The sequence below is a fragment of the Saccopteryx leptura genome, chromosome 10 (genome assembly GCF_036850995.1).
Source record: "Saccopteryx leptura isolate mSacLep1 chromosome 10, mSacLep1_pri_phased_curated, whole genome shotgun sequence".
NCBI lineage: Eukaryota > Metazoa > Chordata > Mammalia > Chiroptera > Emballonuridae > Saccopteryx > Saccopteryx leptura.
In genome coordinates this window covers 76427677-76445401 of record NC_089512.1, presented here as the reverse complement: position 1 = coordinate 76445401, position 17725 = coordinate 76427677, and the positions used below count along the sequence as shown (strand labels likewise).

Here is a 17725-nt window from a genome sequence, read left to right as displayed (position 1 = left end):
ATCCTGGGCGTCGCCATGTTGCGACCAGAGCCACTCTAGCGCCTGGGGCAGAGGCCAAGGAGCCATCCCCAGCGCCCGGGCCATCCTTGCTCCAATGGAGCCTTGGCTGCGGGTGGGGAAGAGAGAGACAGAGGTGAAAGCACGGCGGAGGGGTGGAGAAGCAAATGGGAGCTTCTCCTGTGTGCCCTGGCCGGGAATCGAACCCCGGTCCTCCGCACGCTAGGCCGACGCTCTACCGCTAAGCCAAACGGCCAGGGCGGAATTTCTATTTTTAATAAGCAATTTGGAAAAATTCTGAGTTAGACTTTTTTTTATGACAATTGGGAGTATTTATTTATTTATTTATTTATTTTTTGTATTTTTCTGAAGCTGGAAACGGGGAGGCAGTCAGACAGACTCCCGCATGCGCTCAACCGGGATCCACCCGGCACGCCCACCAGGGGGCGATGCTCTGCCCCTCCGGGGTGTCGCTCTGTTGTGACCAGAGCCACTCTAGCGCCTGGGGCAGAGGCCAAGGAGCCATCCCCAGCGCCCAGGCCATCTTTTGCTCCAATGGAGCCTTGGCTGTGGGAGGGGAAGAGAGAGAGAGGAAGGAGAGGGGGAGGAGTGGAGAAGCAAATGGGCGCCTCTGTGTGCCCTGTCCAGGAATCGAACCCGGGACTTCTGCACGCCAGGCCGACGCTCTACCACTGAGCCAACCGGCCAGGGCCCACGATTGGGAGTATTTAAATCTGAGTATTTAAATCTCATTGCCAATCAAACGTTACTTGGAAAACAAATAGGAGTTGGCACACAGAAAGAAAAGAAGCTGCTTATTATTCTCAAGAACATAATCAACTTACTTTTCACTTATGTCTTTGGTGAAGAAATTTATAAATTATATCCCATGGGATCAATGTGATAAAAAAAGAGAAGAGAAGCTTTTATAATATATGTGCACATTCCTTCTGCTTATAGATAGAACAGCTTTCTCCCCTCTCCACTTTCATGTGATAAAACAATTATAGCTTACTGCCAGTGCCAAAGGGTGGCATGGCTGGACCCTGAGTCCCAGCTTAATTTCCTCCCTGGCAGAACAGGAGGATATCTTGGTTCCTGTCTGCTTTCTGGGTAGGAAGGCATTGAGGGCGAAGTGCAATCATGCAGAGGAGAGGAGTTGGGGACTGGGTTTAATGGATTTACCATCAGACAATGTGATTGTTTTCCCTCGCACACCGGCCCTTTAGCCTCCCACTTGAACCTGCAGGTCTTTGGAAAGATGGAGTCCCTTTCTCTGAAGGAAACTCAGTGGCTTGAGGAGATGGCAAACCATCACAGAAGACCCTGAGGGTTGGCTTCCTAATGCTGCAGCCACATTCTTTCAATGAGATGCTGCATGAAATTGTTTCAAACTCATAGGTTCTATTTGTTCTGAAGGGTTTCCAGCCAGAGCCTTTCATTCCCGGCTTTCGTGGTCAGCTCTGTATCACACTCTGGCAGGATGCTAATTACTCCTCAGGCATGGGGCGGTCCGAGGCAGTGGGGCTGGGATCTGGAAGGTGCTAATGCCCCTCAGTGGGCCGGGCCTGCTGCTTTCCTTGCCACACCCTCAGGTTAACTCCGCATCTTTTCTCAAACTCTGTTTTTCTTTTATGTGTATTTTGTTGCATGTGGAAGAGCAATATGGAAGTAGAAAAAAAGGTTTTGGGCCAAATAATGCAGTATGGTTGGAAATGCTTCCCTTGTGCAGATTTGGCATAAAAATAAACTTCTCTGGGAGAGGGCTGTTGGTGCTTGTTGTTCATTAATATGCTGAAATGATTTCACACACACCCCTCATTTTGAAGGTTCTTTGAGGCTGATTTCTATTCATTTTTTTCTGGGAAGAAGATAAAATGGGAGGGGGGAGAAGGTGTGAGGGCAGGATGTAGAACTTATGAGAAATACTACCATTTGTGTGGTTCTCGTAGTTACACAGGCGTCGGAGCTCGGGTGTCTGTGCTTGTGGCTTGGTGTCTTCTTAGTAAAAGAGACATTTAGGGATGGCTGTCTCTCCAAATGCCATCAGCTAACCTAACCTTGAATTGTAGATAGCAGACATGGAGGCACAGGACAGGCACACTTGGACACAGGCACAATATATTAGCATGTATCACTTGTGTAAAACCACAACACACACACACACAGAGTCTTTGGTGTTCATGTAGGACTTACTTTTCAGGAGTTTCTTTTGGCATTCTAGGGTGGAGCACATATATGATATGAGCACAGCTATGTAAAAAAATATTTCATGTTTTTACATGGGTCTTTTTGCTTTTACATGGATTCCCTGATAAAATCAAAGTTCTTGGTTGGGGTATCATTGACTCAACTAAGATGAGGTAGGGGTTGTGGCTGTTCTGACCACTGGGGAACCCTGGGAACACAGCTTAGTTAAAGCCTAGCCTGGAGTAATGCCTCCCAGTTATTAGCTGGCCGTCGATCTGGGGAGGGAGAGCTCTGTGGCTCATGGCGGGTGGGTACCTGGCTGAGGGTCCGTGTAATCCACAGTGTAGCCGTCCAGTTGCAGGAGTTCCTGAGGCTCTGCTTTCTTCTCCCGGTAACTGCACATGGCGAAGGTGTACTGACTGACCTGGGAAGGAAGGCACAGGTGGTGAGTTCTGGTCCCTAGAGCCCATCTCCCCAGAAGAAACCCTCACTCTTAAGCACATCCTTTCCCCTGAGGGCCTGTGCCCAGGAGCTGGGTTCAAACTGAGTTTTGTTACCTCCTGGCTGTGTGACATGGAACAAATGATTTAGCCTCTCTGGCCCTGTGTTACTTCATCTATATCCTGTGTATAATCTGAGAATCTACCTTCTCACTCACTCAGTTTGAGCACCAAATGAGTCCACATGTGGAATGCACTTATACTCATTTTCTGATGCTTAGTAACTGCTTGATAATAGTTTGCTATGATCATTATTGCTGTTATTTTAATTGGGATGAGCCATATGAAATTGTAATTTGTGTAGGTCAATCCTCGCTGAAGAGTGGCAATTGACTGTGTGGCCCAAGCTGAGACTGCTAAGCTCAGACATAACACAGGCCTTTTAGTCAGAAGTTAGGGACTACAATTTTGTTTATTTATTTCCCAGCTTTTAAATATTGTTTTTTAGCATTTCCTTTTCTGCAGGCCAATTCTCTGCATCAAGCTGTACAATTCATCCCCACCTTGTCCTCTTTTCAGTGAAGGAGTGCTTTCCCGTTCCTTTGAAAAGTCTTCGTCTCAGACAAATGCAGGAATAGCACACTGTCATATGCAATGAGTCCTGGACTGCTAGGTGCCAGTCATGGTGGAACCGTCCTCTCCCCAACAGCAGAGCCGCTGCCTGGACTGCTAGGTGCTAGTCATGGTGGAACCGTCCTCACCCCAACAGCAGAGCTGCTGCCTGGACTGCTAGGTGCCAGTCATGGTGGAACCGTCCTCACCCCAACAGCAGAGCTGCTGCCTGGAGTGCTAGGTGCCAGTCATGGTGGAACCGTCCTCTCCCCAACAGCAGAGCTGCTGCCTGGACTGCTAGGTGCTAGTCATGGTGGAACCGTCCTCACCCCAACAGCAGAGCTGCTGCCTGGACTGCTAGGTGCCAGTCATGGTGGAACCGTCCTCACCCCAACAGCAGAGCCGCTGCCTGGACTGCTAGGTGCTAGTCATGGTGGAACCGTCCTCTCCCCAACAGCAGAGCTGCTGCCTGGACTGCTAGGTGCTAGTCATGGTGGAACCGTCCTCTCCCCAACAGCAGAGCTGCTGCCTGGACTGCTAGGTGCTAGTCATGGTGGAACCGTCCTCACCCCAACAGCAGAGCTGCTGTCCCTGGCGCAGCCTTCAACAACACAGGCAGGCATGCCAGTTCTGGGTGGCGCTCTGGGCTGCAGGCTGGCCTTCAGGACCTGTGGCCACAGTACATCCAGACCCAGCGTGGACACTTAGCATTTCTGCTCTAGCTCCTCTGTGAGGAGACTAGGGGAGCGAGCAGCCTTCCAGTTTTGGACTAAAAGCTCATAGGCATATTCACCATCCATGAATGTCAACTGTCTTGGCGAAGGCCATATACCTCCTCTCTTAGTTCCCTGTATTAAAAGAGACATTTTCTAAGTGAACGTTGATCCCTGCTGGGGACAGTCTTAGCCTCCTTCTCCATGGCAAAGGTTGTCTTTTTAGAGCATTTTAATTTTTAACTGGCGATAAGAAATGGGCATTCTCAACCTCTGCACACATCTCCTGCACAGGAGGTCTGAAGGCCCCAGTGGAGAGAGCAAGGGAGATAAACCACCAGAGAACGTTGTTCTGGTCGGTTTGTCTGTTGCTGCCCTCTGTTGGTCACTGCTGAAACCCTTCTGCACGGCATTGTTTCTCTACAATGCGTCTAGTTTGCAGAACCTGTTCCTTATACTGGAGAGCCTGACGGGCTTCAAGGGAAAGAGATCACTAAGAGTGTTTCCATCAGAGGACATATATCGCACTTTGTAATAAGCAGAACAGCCAACAGCATCTCTTCTTTTTAAAATGAGGTTTAAGATGCAAACTTGGTGGTCACACAGGTCTGCGCCCCATCCCAGCTTTGAGAGTTGTTACCTATATGCTCTCAGAACCTTCATCTGTACTTTTCCTGGTCTTATTGGTGCTAGAGGATTGACTGAGCAGCAAAGGGCTTTACACAGCGTGTGATCCTCACGCAGAAAACACTCAATACATACACTTATATGAGTGGTTTCCTGGCGTTCGGCACTAGCATTCGAATGTAGAGCTCTAACAGAGCCCTGAGTGGTGTGCTTGCCCACTAGGTGATAAACCTTTAGAAGGCTGCTCTAGGGAGTCCTTCATCTTGGCTTCATTCCCCTTTCCATAAGCAAATTCACCATACAGTGGGTATTCACTAACCGAGTCTAATTGTTTCTAAAATTTTGAGCATGTATAATCAAATAAGGAGGTATTTTTTTTTCTCACAAATGTACATATATTACTCCAAGCACAGAGCCGTGTTCTTTTAACCCATTACTGGCCATTTGGTACTGCGCCGCAGAGAAGGAATAAATAACTTACATTATTTCCATTTTATTTATATTTAAGTCTGAATGATGTTTTCTTTTTTAAAAATGACCAGATTCCCTCTGTTACATTCGTCTAAGACTCACTCTTGACGCTTGTCTCAGTCACATGATACATTTATCTGTCCCACCCTAAAGGCCAGTCTGTGAAAATATTTTCTGACATTAAACCAGTCCGTGGCCCAAAAAAGGTTGGGGACCACTGCTATAGATAACTGATCCCCAGTGACATAATTGTAATTACAGACACAGTTGGAAAGGCTGGACTGTGATTTTTACCTATCTCTGGCAACATGAGATGATACCGTTTGCTAATGTGATGATTAGCCAAACAAATAGAGAGTTGCAGACACTCCCTTGAGATCAGAAAAAAATCACAGCAGAAAGGTGATACTGTATTTCAAGATCACGCATTTACTATTACTACAGCTCTGGACTCTTGATTTTTTTCCTCTTGTTTCAGAAGCTTGCTTCTTGGAACACTGTACGCTACTGCCCTCTTCTGATAATATTGTTGAAGTTGTTCCTGACAAAATCTGGACTGAAATAAACTTGAGCTGGTGATTAGGACCATTTTAATTTGGGATTTGGCAACTTTAGGAGATAAAGAAAGGGGAAGGAATGATTTCTCTTTCAATATTTCTACTTATTTCGAATTTTGGGGGAACCTCAGTTTTTCTAGAGAGCTTAAGGGTGACAGAATAGCAGAGGTTTGGCAGCTTCTTGATTTTTTTTTTAAAGCATCTACAAGACATCATTAAATGAAAGCTATTTTTAATGAAATGCACGTGTATTTTTGTCATGGTAGGATTCTACTTAAACTGTGCTTTGAGAAAAATTAATGATATAGTGAGCACTGTTGAGATAACAACATAGAGAAGCCTGGACCACATGTTACAAGTCAGAGAGTCCGCCACCCCAGCCTGAGAACTTGGATGAGAACAAGAGAAAACATAAAGATCTAGCGATCTCAGATCACCAGCAGGCATCTGAAAATGCACTCTGGAGGGAAGGCAGGAAAGGACTACAATTTTCACATCTTTGGGATTTTCAGCTGCTATGCACTTTTTCATGGAATTATGGTATTGGCTGTCGGGACTTCTGAGGATACAACCTCCTAGCTGTTGTTTCAAAGGTGACTGAACCTCAGATACACAGGGAAACCCTTAGCTCATTTCCAACCACTTATTTAAACTAAGAAATGGTTTGCGATAGTGTTCTGTAAAGAGTCCAGTGAGGCCACATTCCTTAGCGTGTGTGGATCTAGTGGGGGTAGCTCATAAATACTCAGCTTCTTTAAGTCAGACCAACTGAAACAATCTTGGGTCTGGGTGGAGCTCAGGAAACTCTAGTGTTCATAAGTGTCTCAAATGTTTCTTAATGCACACTAAAATTTAAGAACCACATCTTAACACATAGGAACTATCTTTGTTTGCCTGAGTTTCAATTACATTTAGCACCTAGAGTCCAGTTATAAGATAAGAGGGTCAGTCGTTTCTTATCTTTGACTCTCCCTCCTCTTCTTCCAAGCACCCATGGAGACTAACCTACTTGAACATACAACTGGCGAAATATATTTTGTCTGAATTCCCTTTTCTTGCTTTTACTAGACTTCTTTGAGAATGATTCAGCTGTCATTTCTACTGACATCTGGTCACTAGCCCTTGTCCAAAGGTCACACATGTACATTTTAAAAAGACTTCTTTCTGTTTTATGGCAGATTCATTCATTCATTCATTCATTCATTCATTCATTCAGCAAATACTTATATAGTATGTTGGGTGTGTGCTGAGAATATGAAGATGTACAAAATTGGATAGGGTTCCTGCTCTCATGTCCTGCAGGAAGGCAGACATTAATTTTGTTATCTCAGAAATGTGTAACTCTAGTGGTGACAAGTATTAAGAGAACTCTGTGGCACTATAAGAGCTTGGGGATTTGGTCTATTTGGGTGGTCAGGAAAGGTTTTCCTGAGGAAACATTGATTAACTGAGCCAATATCTGAAGATGGATAAAATTTATATGGTGCGAAGCACACAGCTCCTGGGATCAAGGACCATTTTTATTGTGATGTGTTTGTGTACAAAGAATCACAGACTCTTGAGTGACACTGACACGAAGGCCACTTGGTGGAGTAGAGAAAGACTAAGTTTTGGAGCCATGCAGACCTGGATTTGATTCTTAGATTCGTTATTTTCTAAGTATGTGACCCCAGACAGTTCACTTAACTTTACAGACTGGTGTTAGGTTTCATACTGGCTGCCTGGAAGCCATGGGCTGTGAGCAAGTCATTCAACCTCAGTCTGCTCTAATGTAAAAGGGGGATAAGACTTGTTCTCTCTGTAGAACAGAAAGGTTGTGAAGGCCAATGGATGATCACTTTGTAACTCTGAGAGACCACATGAATATAAGCAACAATTAACATTATTAAAAGAATCACAGAATATTATAGTTTGTACAGTGTTAAAAGGGGAAAATATCTCAGAAATACTTTGGCAGAAGACCAATCAGAAACTGATTTTAACTTGAAAAATTTTAGGCATAGAAGAAAAATATTTTATAATTAGATTTTTAAAATAGATTTTTAGGAGAGAGGAAGGAAAACACACACACACACACACACACACACACACACACAGATCTGTTGATTCACTTATTCATGCCATCATGCCATCAGTGGTTGAGTCTTGTATGTGCCCTGACCAGGGATCAAACCCACCTTCTTGGCATGTTGAGACCACACTCTAATCAACTGATCTACCTGGCCAGGGTCAAGAAAACATTCTAAAACAAAAAGATGATAGAGGTGAGATGGATGAGGAGTTGGCGGCTTCCACTCCTTCCTTTACATTTCAGGGTGAAGAGCACAAGGTAGAACTCTAATGAACTAGTACCTTTATCTTTCTTGGTTTGGTAACAGTCCTAACAATATGGTTGGCCCTTATTATATTCCCTGGGGTTTTGAATGAGTGTGCCCAGCAATTTCTTGATTTGTGGTGCTAAGGACTCATTTCTCTTTAATCCTTGGATTAGAGTCAATAGCCATGTTCTTAGGGCATATATTGGAATTTCAAGGAACAGGGATGAGGAGGCTTTGTCATGTCATCTGTGTATAAGCATCAGTTTAGCTACGCTAGCTCCATGGAGAACATAAAATCTAAGAGGGTATGGTCTAAAGGGAATGGTAGCCTTTACTTTAAAAATGACAATGACTATTGAGGCAGTGTTTCTCCAAAGGTTGTCTCTGGACAACCTTCATCAGTATCTGCTGTGCATGTAGAACACACAGATACCTGGGCCTCGTCCTAGACATACTGCATTTGAGTCTTCTGGATGTTGCTTTGGGATCTGCATTTTTTTTTTTAATTTTGAGAGAGAGACAGAGGGAAGAGAGAGATGAGAAGCATAAACTCATAGTTGCTTCACTTTAGTGGTTCATTGATTGCTTCTCATATGTGCCTTGACTGGGGGGAGGGGTCAAGGCAAGCCAGTGACCCCTTGCTCAAGCCAGCTATCCTGGGATCATGCTCAAACCAACAACCCCCACTCAAACCGGTTACCTCAGGGTTTTGAACCTAGGACCTCAGCATTCAGGTTGACACTTTATCCACTGTACCACCACCAGTCAGGTGGGATCTGCATTTTTAACACCACCCAATGCAGATGGTCCAGGCCCCTTCATGGTAAACACTGGCTTACCTTGTAGGAACACTTAAGTCTCTGGACAGAAACAACATGCAACTGCATCATGCCTTTCACAGTTGGTGGGGCAGACTCCAGCCATGTCCATAATAATTTTAGTCCTGGTCCTTAGAGATGGGATTGCTGCTTTGGTTCAACACTCTTGGAGGATGTCCTTTGCCCTTGGCTAGTCAGAAGTCCATTTACAATCTACCTTTTGGCCCCCCAAGATGGTAGCATTAAAAGGGAACTTTAGGCCCTGGCTGGTTGGCTCAGCCGTAGAGCATTGGCCTGGCGTGCGGAAGTTCTGGGTTTGATTCCTGGCCAGGGCACACAGGAGAAGTGCCCATCTTCTTCTCCACCCTTCCCCCTCTCCTTCCTCTCTATCTCTCTCTTCCTCTCCCACAGCCAAGGCTCCACTGGAGCAAAGTTGGCCTGGGTGCTGAGGATGGCTCTATGGCCTCCGCGTCAGGCACTAGAATGGCTCCGGTTGCAACAATGAAATGCCCCAAAGGGGCAGAGCATCGCCCGCTGGTGAGCATGATGTGTGGATCCTGGTCAGACGCATTCAGGAGTCTGTATCTGCCTCCCTGCTTCTCACTTCAGAAAAATACCCCCCAAAAGAGGGGGGAATTTACTTGGGGAGGCTTTTAATAGTGCTGCATTATAGACAAAAATATAGAGTCTATGTGGGTAGGTGTGTGTGAGAGAGAGAGAAAATGAGGGAGAGAGAATGGTGGGCAGGAGGGGAGATGATTTTGAGGAGACTGGTATTGGATGTGTATTTCTCTTAGGATTTTTAAACAAAACAAATCTCCTTGTGTTAAATCTAACAGAACGCATAATTATGTAGTAAATTATGTGCTGCAAATTCTCTCTAAAACACACTGCATGAGACCTAATATCTGGGTGCAAAGGCACAAACATTCAGTGAGTCACCTGGATAGATATATTTCTTGTGTGGTAGTTTCACATTGTCTCCCAGAGCTCCCTCTAGGGCTGCCTGGGGACTTGAGGCAGGCTTTGTGGAATCTCTTTCTTTTCCCCAAAATGACCAGAATTATTTACCTGGTTCTACTTGCATTTTGAATTTCAGTGGAAAGGGTTGGTGGCTAAAAAGAAACTGAAAAATCATTTATATGCCTGACTGAATTCAATATTGTGTGTGGCTATTGGGGTATGGTCATTATGGCATGACTGCCATTCTTCCCTTCAAGCATCCTGGGATATGTTTGCTTCCCCTGAACTAGGCCCAAATTGGTGCCTTTGGACTTATCTCTTGCAACTAGATTAATATTAGAATTGTTGTTTTTTTTTAATAAATTAAGTGAGAGACAGGGAGGCAGACAGACAGGCTCCTGCATGTACCCCAACTGGGATCTACCTGGCAAGCCCTTTACCCAGCAATGCTCTGCCCATCTAGGGCTGCTGCTCTGTTGCTTGGCAACTGAGTTATTTTTAGTGCCTGAGGGGAGGCCATAGAGCCGTCTTCAGCACCCAGGGCTAACTTGCTCAAAGCATTCAAGCCATGGCTACAGGAGAGGAAGAAAGAGAGAAAGAGAAAGAGAGAAGAGAGGTGGAGAAGCAGATGGTCGCTTCTCCTGTGTGTTCTGACTAGGAATCAAACCCATGACTTCCACATGCTGGGCCGATGCTCTACCACTGAGCCAACTGGCCAGGGCCAAAATTGTTTCAAAGGGGGTGAGCTTTTACTTAATCACTTTGATAAAGCATCTGTGATAACTTGATAGAGAAGGAAAAAAAAAGGAAGAATCCAAAAATAATGCAGTATTTTTTTAAGTAGGCCACCAAAATTGCTTTTAGACATTGTTGTGATGAACAGAACAAGAAAAGAAACAGAATACCTGAGTTCTCATCCTGGCTCCTGCATTACCTTTGTGATGGTGGGCTGTCATGTCCCCTCTATAAGCCACTGGTTGTTAAGGGAAGAATCTCTCTGATTGAGGCTGAAACTGAAGTTTTAATTTGGGATATAGATGTGACCAGTGCATCTCCATGGCCCTTCAAGGTTAACGAGAATACATGTGTGTGAAATGTCTCATAATCCTGAAATTCTTCTCTCATGCCCTTCCAGGAAAGACTCCGAGCTTCAGATGGGCTCTGCCCTTTTCTGATTTTCAAAAGTGAGCACAGAGCTTTCTTTTTAGCTACTGTGTGACTGGCATCTTCTCTTGGTTAGAAGGCTCTGTGGGAAGGTCTTGAAACATCTGTGTTCTAGTTATGCAGCCTAAAACAATCTTTTCCACCTTTTCAGTTCAGTATGTGTTATACAGAAATGGCTTCATTGATAGTTTCAGCACATTTCCTTTTGGTTTTTTCCTGAAGATGCTCCCTCTACCCTAAAATCTCTTCCAAAATAAGAGGTCGGCTACTTCTCCAAGTACTTCATCATTTCTAAATCCATGTGTCAGTGGAGCAATAGTATGGGAGGTGAGACTCCGCAGCACAGTGAGAGGGCCTTTTGTCCCTCCCCGTCTGGGCAGTTGACACTCTCCAGGCTCTCCTCTTCTCTTCCTTATCCTTCTTCCTCCCACCACATCTCCTGAATGCCGAGCCACACACTGCGCTAGGGGAAGTGTATGTGTGTGTGGGTGGGGGGAAGAGGGAGGACCCCAAGGTGAGTCAGAAACAGGTCCAGCCCTGAAGCAGGGCATAGAATACTGGGGGAGGCCAGGAAGATTCCCAGGTGAGTCCAGGAGAGTCTGAGCACCAGCAAGAGCACTGAGGGGTGAACCACCCATAACTCAGCACTGCTTCTTTGGGTGCAGCTTGTCTCTCCATTGATACTGTGCTCCCTTCAGATAGGGCACCACTGGTGCTGCCTGCCAGCATCTGTTTCTCTTTCTGGTAATGGCATCCTGATTTTGCATAGGAGACAGACCAGTGGGACTGCTAATCCAAGTGCCACAGCCTGCCCCTGCTAAAAGTTGGGTGTGTGATCCTAGCTGGACCAACCCAATTCTCTCTCTCTCTCAAAGTTGGCTTTTGAGTGGAGACTGGAGGATAGAAAATGGTCAGAGCTGATTTTGTCTTATGATCACCTCATTACACTGGATTTCTGGAACTGGGTTCTGTTTGTAACAAAGACTGGTTCTTCAGGCTCTCCAGCAATCCCATGGATTACCATAAGTGCCTTCCAAAGCAGTCCTTTAAAAAATCTTAATTAGCTTGAGTTTGTTTCTGTTGTTTGCATATAAAGAACTCTAACAGGTATGCATAAGAAATGAGAGGCTGGGCCTCCTAGTCCTTCTCTGTGACCTGCCAGTGTGCCCTACACAAAGTGCTCAATAAATATTAGTTAGTTGGTAGTCTGAGGAGATGTATGTCAGGACAAAAATGTCTTTTATAGCTTGGCCATGGGTTATTGGGGGTTGGACATAATTTCAAAGTTTTCCTTTGGCTAATTTATTTCAAGTTTTTGTTGTACCCTGTAGTAATTATGAAAGCAAAGATGACCACTTGCTTACACCCAGAGAGATGCATTTTGTCTTTGAGGCAGACACTTGAGCAGATCTGTAGGTCTAGTCTCAGAAGCTCAGAGCTGGTGGAACTTTCAAGGCCTCAGGAGCAGTTGCTTCAGGGTGAGGTTTCAGTATTGAAAGTGATCTAAATACTAGTTAGTGCTGACAGCCAACATAGTAACCTGATCAACACCTTCGTCACTAAACCACAAGGTGATACACTTTGTGATGTCTTTCAGAGCACATCATAAATCAACTTTTCTTCAAATTGAATTACAGTTTTCATGCTCTGGTGGAGCCTGCAAATTTAAAAAGAGGCAATGGCAAATTCCTCTGTAAACTGAAAAATCCTAATGCAAACAATGAACAACCCCCTGCCCACAGCCACACACACAAATACAATGGGAGGGATTTTCAAAAAGATGCCTTACTATTTCCAGATATTTTTTTTCTTAAAGAAACACTCAAGAGAGCAAAGAGGCCTGACCTGTGGTGGTACAGTGGATAAAGCGTCAACCTAGAATGCTGAGGTCGCCGGTTCAAAACCCTGGGCTTGCCTGGTCAAGGCACATATGGGAGTTGAAGCTTCCTGCTCCTCCCCCCTTCTCTCTCTCTCTCTCTCTCTCTCTCTCTGTCTCTCTCTCTCTCCTCTAAAATGAATAAATACATAAAAATAATTTTTAAAAAAGAGAGCAAAGATACTATTTATATATTATTAATGTATTATTAATATCAATATTGGCATCTACATCGGTATGTGATACACAGATGTTCCATGCCACATGGTTAATAATAGTCCCAGTTGGGGAAGGTCAGAAGTCTATCAAAAAAGGACAATTCTAGTTGCTAAGAGACTAAATCTTAAAGTTCCCATTATAAGAAAAGAAATGAAAGAAAATTCACAGGTATCAGAGCCAGAACTGTGTGCGCAAACAGGGAAAAATGTCTACAATGATTCTTTTTAATATAAAAAAAAAACAATTTGCAGAACAACGTAAAGAGTTTATTTTTGTTTTTTAAAAAAGTCTATCTGGAAATAAATGTTCCCAATTGTAAACATAATTGTGAGAGGTATGTTAAGACATTGGAAGTCCAGGCTCTGGCTAGTTGGCTCAGTGGTAGAGCGTCGGCCTGGTGTGTGGCTGTCCTAGGTTCAATTCCTGGTCAGGGCACACAGGAAAAGCACCCATCTGCTTCTCCACCTCTCTTCCTTTCGCTTCTCTCTCTTTCTCTTTTGCCCTCCTGCAGCCATGGCTCGATTGGAGCAAGTTAGCCCCAGGCACTGAGGATGGCTCCATGGCCTCTACCTCAGGTGCTAAGAAGAGCTTGGTTCCTGAGCAATGGAGCAACGCCCCAGATGGGCAGAGCATTGCCCCCTAGAGGGCTTGCCAGGTGAATCCCGGTTGGGCGCATGCAGGGGTCTGTCTCTCTGCCTCCCCTCCTCTCACTGAGTTAAAAAAAAAAAAAGACTTCGGAAGCCCAGGCATCAAGAAGAGTGGAGTGCTTCCCCACAGGTCATTAAATATTAAACATACTAAATAATAAACTAGATGTAAAAAGTCCAACTAAATTCGGAATTTTCTCATGCGCATCTTAGTGCCTTAGAAACAGCAGACTCTTCTAAAACAATGTTGATGTCCCACTTCCCTAAACAGGCACATGCTCGCTCTTTCCCTGGGGTCGCCCCTCTGTGACAGGTGGGAGTCTACTTCTCTTACTCATCTTATATAATTCTGTATTGTCGGCATTAAAAAATAATGAGCGTGCATTATTTTTTAATTTTAAAGTGCTATAAGAATAGGAAGAGGAGCACAAGGAACACTCTGGAGTCGGGAAGTGTCCTCTTGCCCTCAGGAAGAGGAGCACAGGGAACACCCTGGAGTCGGGAAGTGTCCTCTTGCCCTCAGGAAGAGGAGCACAGGGAACACCCTGGAGTCGGGAAGTGTCCTCTAGCCCTCAGGAAGAGGAGCACAGGGAACACCCTGGAGTCGGGAAGTGTCCTCTAGCCCTCAGGAAGAGGAGCACAGGGAACACCCTGGAGTCGGGAAGTGTCCTCTAGCCCTCTGAACGGCTGTTATGTGGATATTAATACATAAGAATTCACTGAGCTAACTGCTTGAGCTTTGTGTGCTTCGGGGAAGTTTACCTCAATTACAAACCATTCATTAGTCCTATCAAGTCCATAAAACTGATGGCTCTTAATACTGATAATAGAGTTGAAGAGTTACCTGCACCAATACAAAAAACCTTTTCTTCCATCTCTTCCAGACATTCTTACCGATGGCCCATAAATACCTAAGAGAAAGGGGGAAAAGACCAGAGTTCATTAATGCTTGAGTGAGTGCATTGTTTGATACAATTCACTGCGACGCTTGGTGCTCATAAGCGAGGACACGCGGGCTCAGAGACAGAAAGGAGGTTTGGAGCTGTGTGGTTTCGGTTAAGAAACAGCAGGCGCTTGACCTGTGGTGGCGCAGTGGATAAAGTGTCGACCTGGAAATGCTGAGGTCGCCGGTTCAAAACCCTGGGCTTGCCTGGTCAAGGCACATATGGGAGTTGATGCTTCCTGCTCCTCCCCCTTCTCTCTCTCTGTTTCTCTCTCTCCCTCTCTCTCTCTCCTTTCTCTCTCTCTCCCTCCCTCTCTCCTTTCTAAAAATGAATAAATAAAAAATAAAATAAAAAAAAAGATTAAAAAAAAAAAAAAAAAAGAAAAGGTTTATTTAAGAAACAGCAGGCAAGGTTCGCTTCCACTTAGAGAAAGAATGGCGATCCATCATCAGACCTGACTTGGCTTGCTTGGCCGATTCCAGAAAGTGCCCTGGAAAATGTTACATTGTGACTTAACTTGTATATGCGCTAAAAGTCTTCTCCATGGGGGAAACTCCTGAAAAGGTATCGTGCAAAGAGAAAAAAATGAGTGCTAAGTCTCACCACTACCGATTCTTTAACCTCTTGTCAAGTTTTACTCAGGAAAACCTTCCCTCGCTTCCTCTTGCTGTGATTTTGCCGAAGGCAGGTAGGTGTATTACAAATGCAGGGAAGATGTTTCACGTCAACATGCAGTCCTCCCTGCACCCCTCTCTTTTCCCCAAATGCTCTTCTGTTGATAGAAATTCAATTTTTATGCAGAAAATGAAATAAAAAGGAGGGTTAAGAACAACAGAAGCACAGGTCAAAGCTGTCTGGAGATTTTAAGACCACTGTTACTAATTCATTCATGAATTATCCCTTGCGGGATAACTGGCCTAGTGGATTGTTGAGTGTTGAACTGGCACTGATCAAGGAAGTGAGGCTGGTGGTTTTCAGGCACAGTTAGACCAAAGAAGGCAAGACCTGGTCATACTTCTATACATTCAAATACTTGAGTTCCAAACCCGACTTTTCCTGCTAGCAAAACCAACTGGACAACTTCCAAATCCTCAGTTCACAGAGAATCAGACAGAATTTCCACTTTGTAACATAAAGAAGAACTCACCTAATCAAAATTTATACTGTTTGATAAATTTCAGGGGCTCTTGGGAATGGTTGGTGGCCAAAATCCAGTTAGAACTTCAAGACCAAGGAGTTGTCCTGGGTCCCTCATTCTTCCTCTGTCCTCAGTTGCCAAGTGCAGATGCTTTTTACCTCCTGCAAACTTCTTCCCTCTGCTCAGTCTTTCCACATCAAACCTCCACAGTTTCTGTCCCAGTCCACAAGTCTGCTTCCCTGGACAGCTCTAGGGAAGCCTCTTAATGAAATTCAGGGACACCAGAATGGTTTCCATCCTCCTGGTCATGAGACAGAGCCACCATATGCCAATGCCAGTGGGCCTTACCCTGCTGAAACTCCTCCACTGCCTCTCCCCTGTTTACGTGAGGGGGAGTCTCAAACTTTGGCCACTCCTACTCTACTTTCATGATTTATCTCATATCTGTCCACCTATTTATTCTATGATTTACTTGAAAATTTTCTTTAAATTGACTTCTTTAACATGAATATTTAACATGAATAAATTTATTATATTGTAACAACATTGATACTCTAATGGGATATTGTGCAGCACATGTTAAAATACATAAGTAACTATTTCACTAATACATGCTTGTCTGTGTATCAGGACTGATCTGTGTACGATTAGTGGTGTGAATACACTCGGGGAAACCTCAGCCTATAAAGGCAAAACCCAGCACTTTGACCTGACCTAGAAACCTCTTCATTTTCTGGCCTGGTTAACTCTCTAGACTCAGCTTCTGCACATCATATTATCTGTAATCCCCGACCACATTGTAGTTTCATACCTCTGTAACTTTGCACATTATTATGTTACCTGGAACACCTTCTCCCCAGTTCTGATGTTAGAACTCATATTTTTTATAATTTTAATCTTCAACTTGATGTTATCGCCTACTGGGCTGGCAGCAATAATTTATTTGCTTTAATATTGATCACACCTATTGGACTCTGAGCTCTTTGAGGGAAGAAACCTAGTTTCTTCTTTCTAAATTTCTAGCATGGAAACATCTTCTTTTTAACATCCTAGTACAGTTCTTTGTACAGCTGACCCTTGAACTACGCAGAACCACTAATACACAGATTTTTTTTTCAGTAAATATAGTCAGCCTGCCATATCCGTGGATTTTATATCCTCAGATTCAGCCAACAGCAGATCAAAAACAGAAATGTCACATTTCCAACCACAGTTTCCCAACCTCAGATTCCCGCAGATTTCAACCCTGGTTGAATCCGTGTATGTGAAGGGTTAACTGTTGAGTCAAAAGTCATATATAAATTTTCAAGTGTGCAGGGGCTTGGTGTCCCTAACTGTGACATTGCTGAAGGGTTAACTGTATATAGTAGGTGGTCAATAAATATTTGCTTTATTTTGTTTCTAAATGCTGTGTTTCTTCGGAAAACAAAGCAATCTTTATAATATATTTTGATGAGATTTTAAAACATTATACAAAGACATGCAATGCATTGCCAAATTTTCTGAGTTCTCCTTCCAAATATAACCCATCTATTTCTATTCCCACTGCTACTCCCCAAACTACCATTATGTCTACCTGGCCATGTAAACAGGCTCCTCACTGGTCTCCCTGCTTCTGCTCTTGTCCCAAACTCCATTCACTACACAGCAAACAGATTGTGATCTTTTTTTTTTTCCATTGATTGAGAGAGAGAGAGAGAGAGAGAGAGAGAGAAAGAGAAAGATGGGGAAGCACCAACTTGTTGTTTCACTTAGTTGTGTATTCATTGATTGCTATTTGTACATACCCTAACTGGGAGCCAAACCCAGGACCTCTGGCATGCTGGGTCGACACTTGATTCACTGAGCCGCCAAGCCAGGGCCCAGACCGGGATCTTTTAAATGAATAAATCATAACATTAACACACTCAATCTAAACAAGAATGAAAAACTAGGGAAGGATTTTAGGCAGAGGAGTGACATGATTTTATTTCTATTTAAGATGATCCCAGTGGCTGCTGGTTGTGAATGTACTGGAGGAAGGGGCAAGAG

At 44.3% G+C, this 17725-nt stretch overlaps 1 protein-coding gene across 20 annotated transcripts in view; it reads right to left on the bottom strand.

Annotated features, from left to right (window-relative positions):
* Positions 1-17725, bottom strand: part of CADPS (calcium dependent secretion activator) — a 598625-nt gene that overhangs the window by 176096 nt on the left and 404804 nt on the right. For all 20 annotated transcript variants that reach the window (XM_066352056.1, XM_066352057.1, XM_066352051.1 and 17 more), the window contains exons 9-10: positions 14457-14523; positions 2503-2611 (exon numbers count right to left, since the gene is read on the bottom strand). In XM_066352056.1, coding sequence (XP_066208153.1) covers positions 2503-2611; positions 14457-14523 — 176 coding nt within the window. The remainder of the gene's footprint in view (positions 1-2502; positions 2612-14456; positions 14524-17725) is intronic.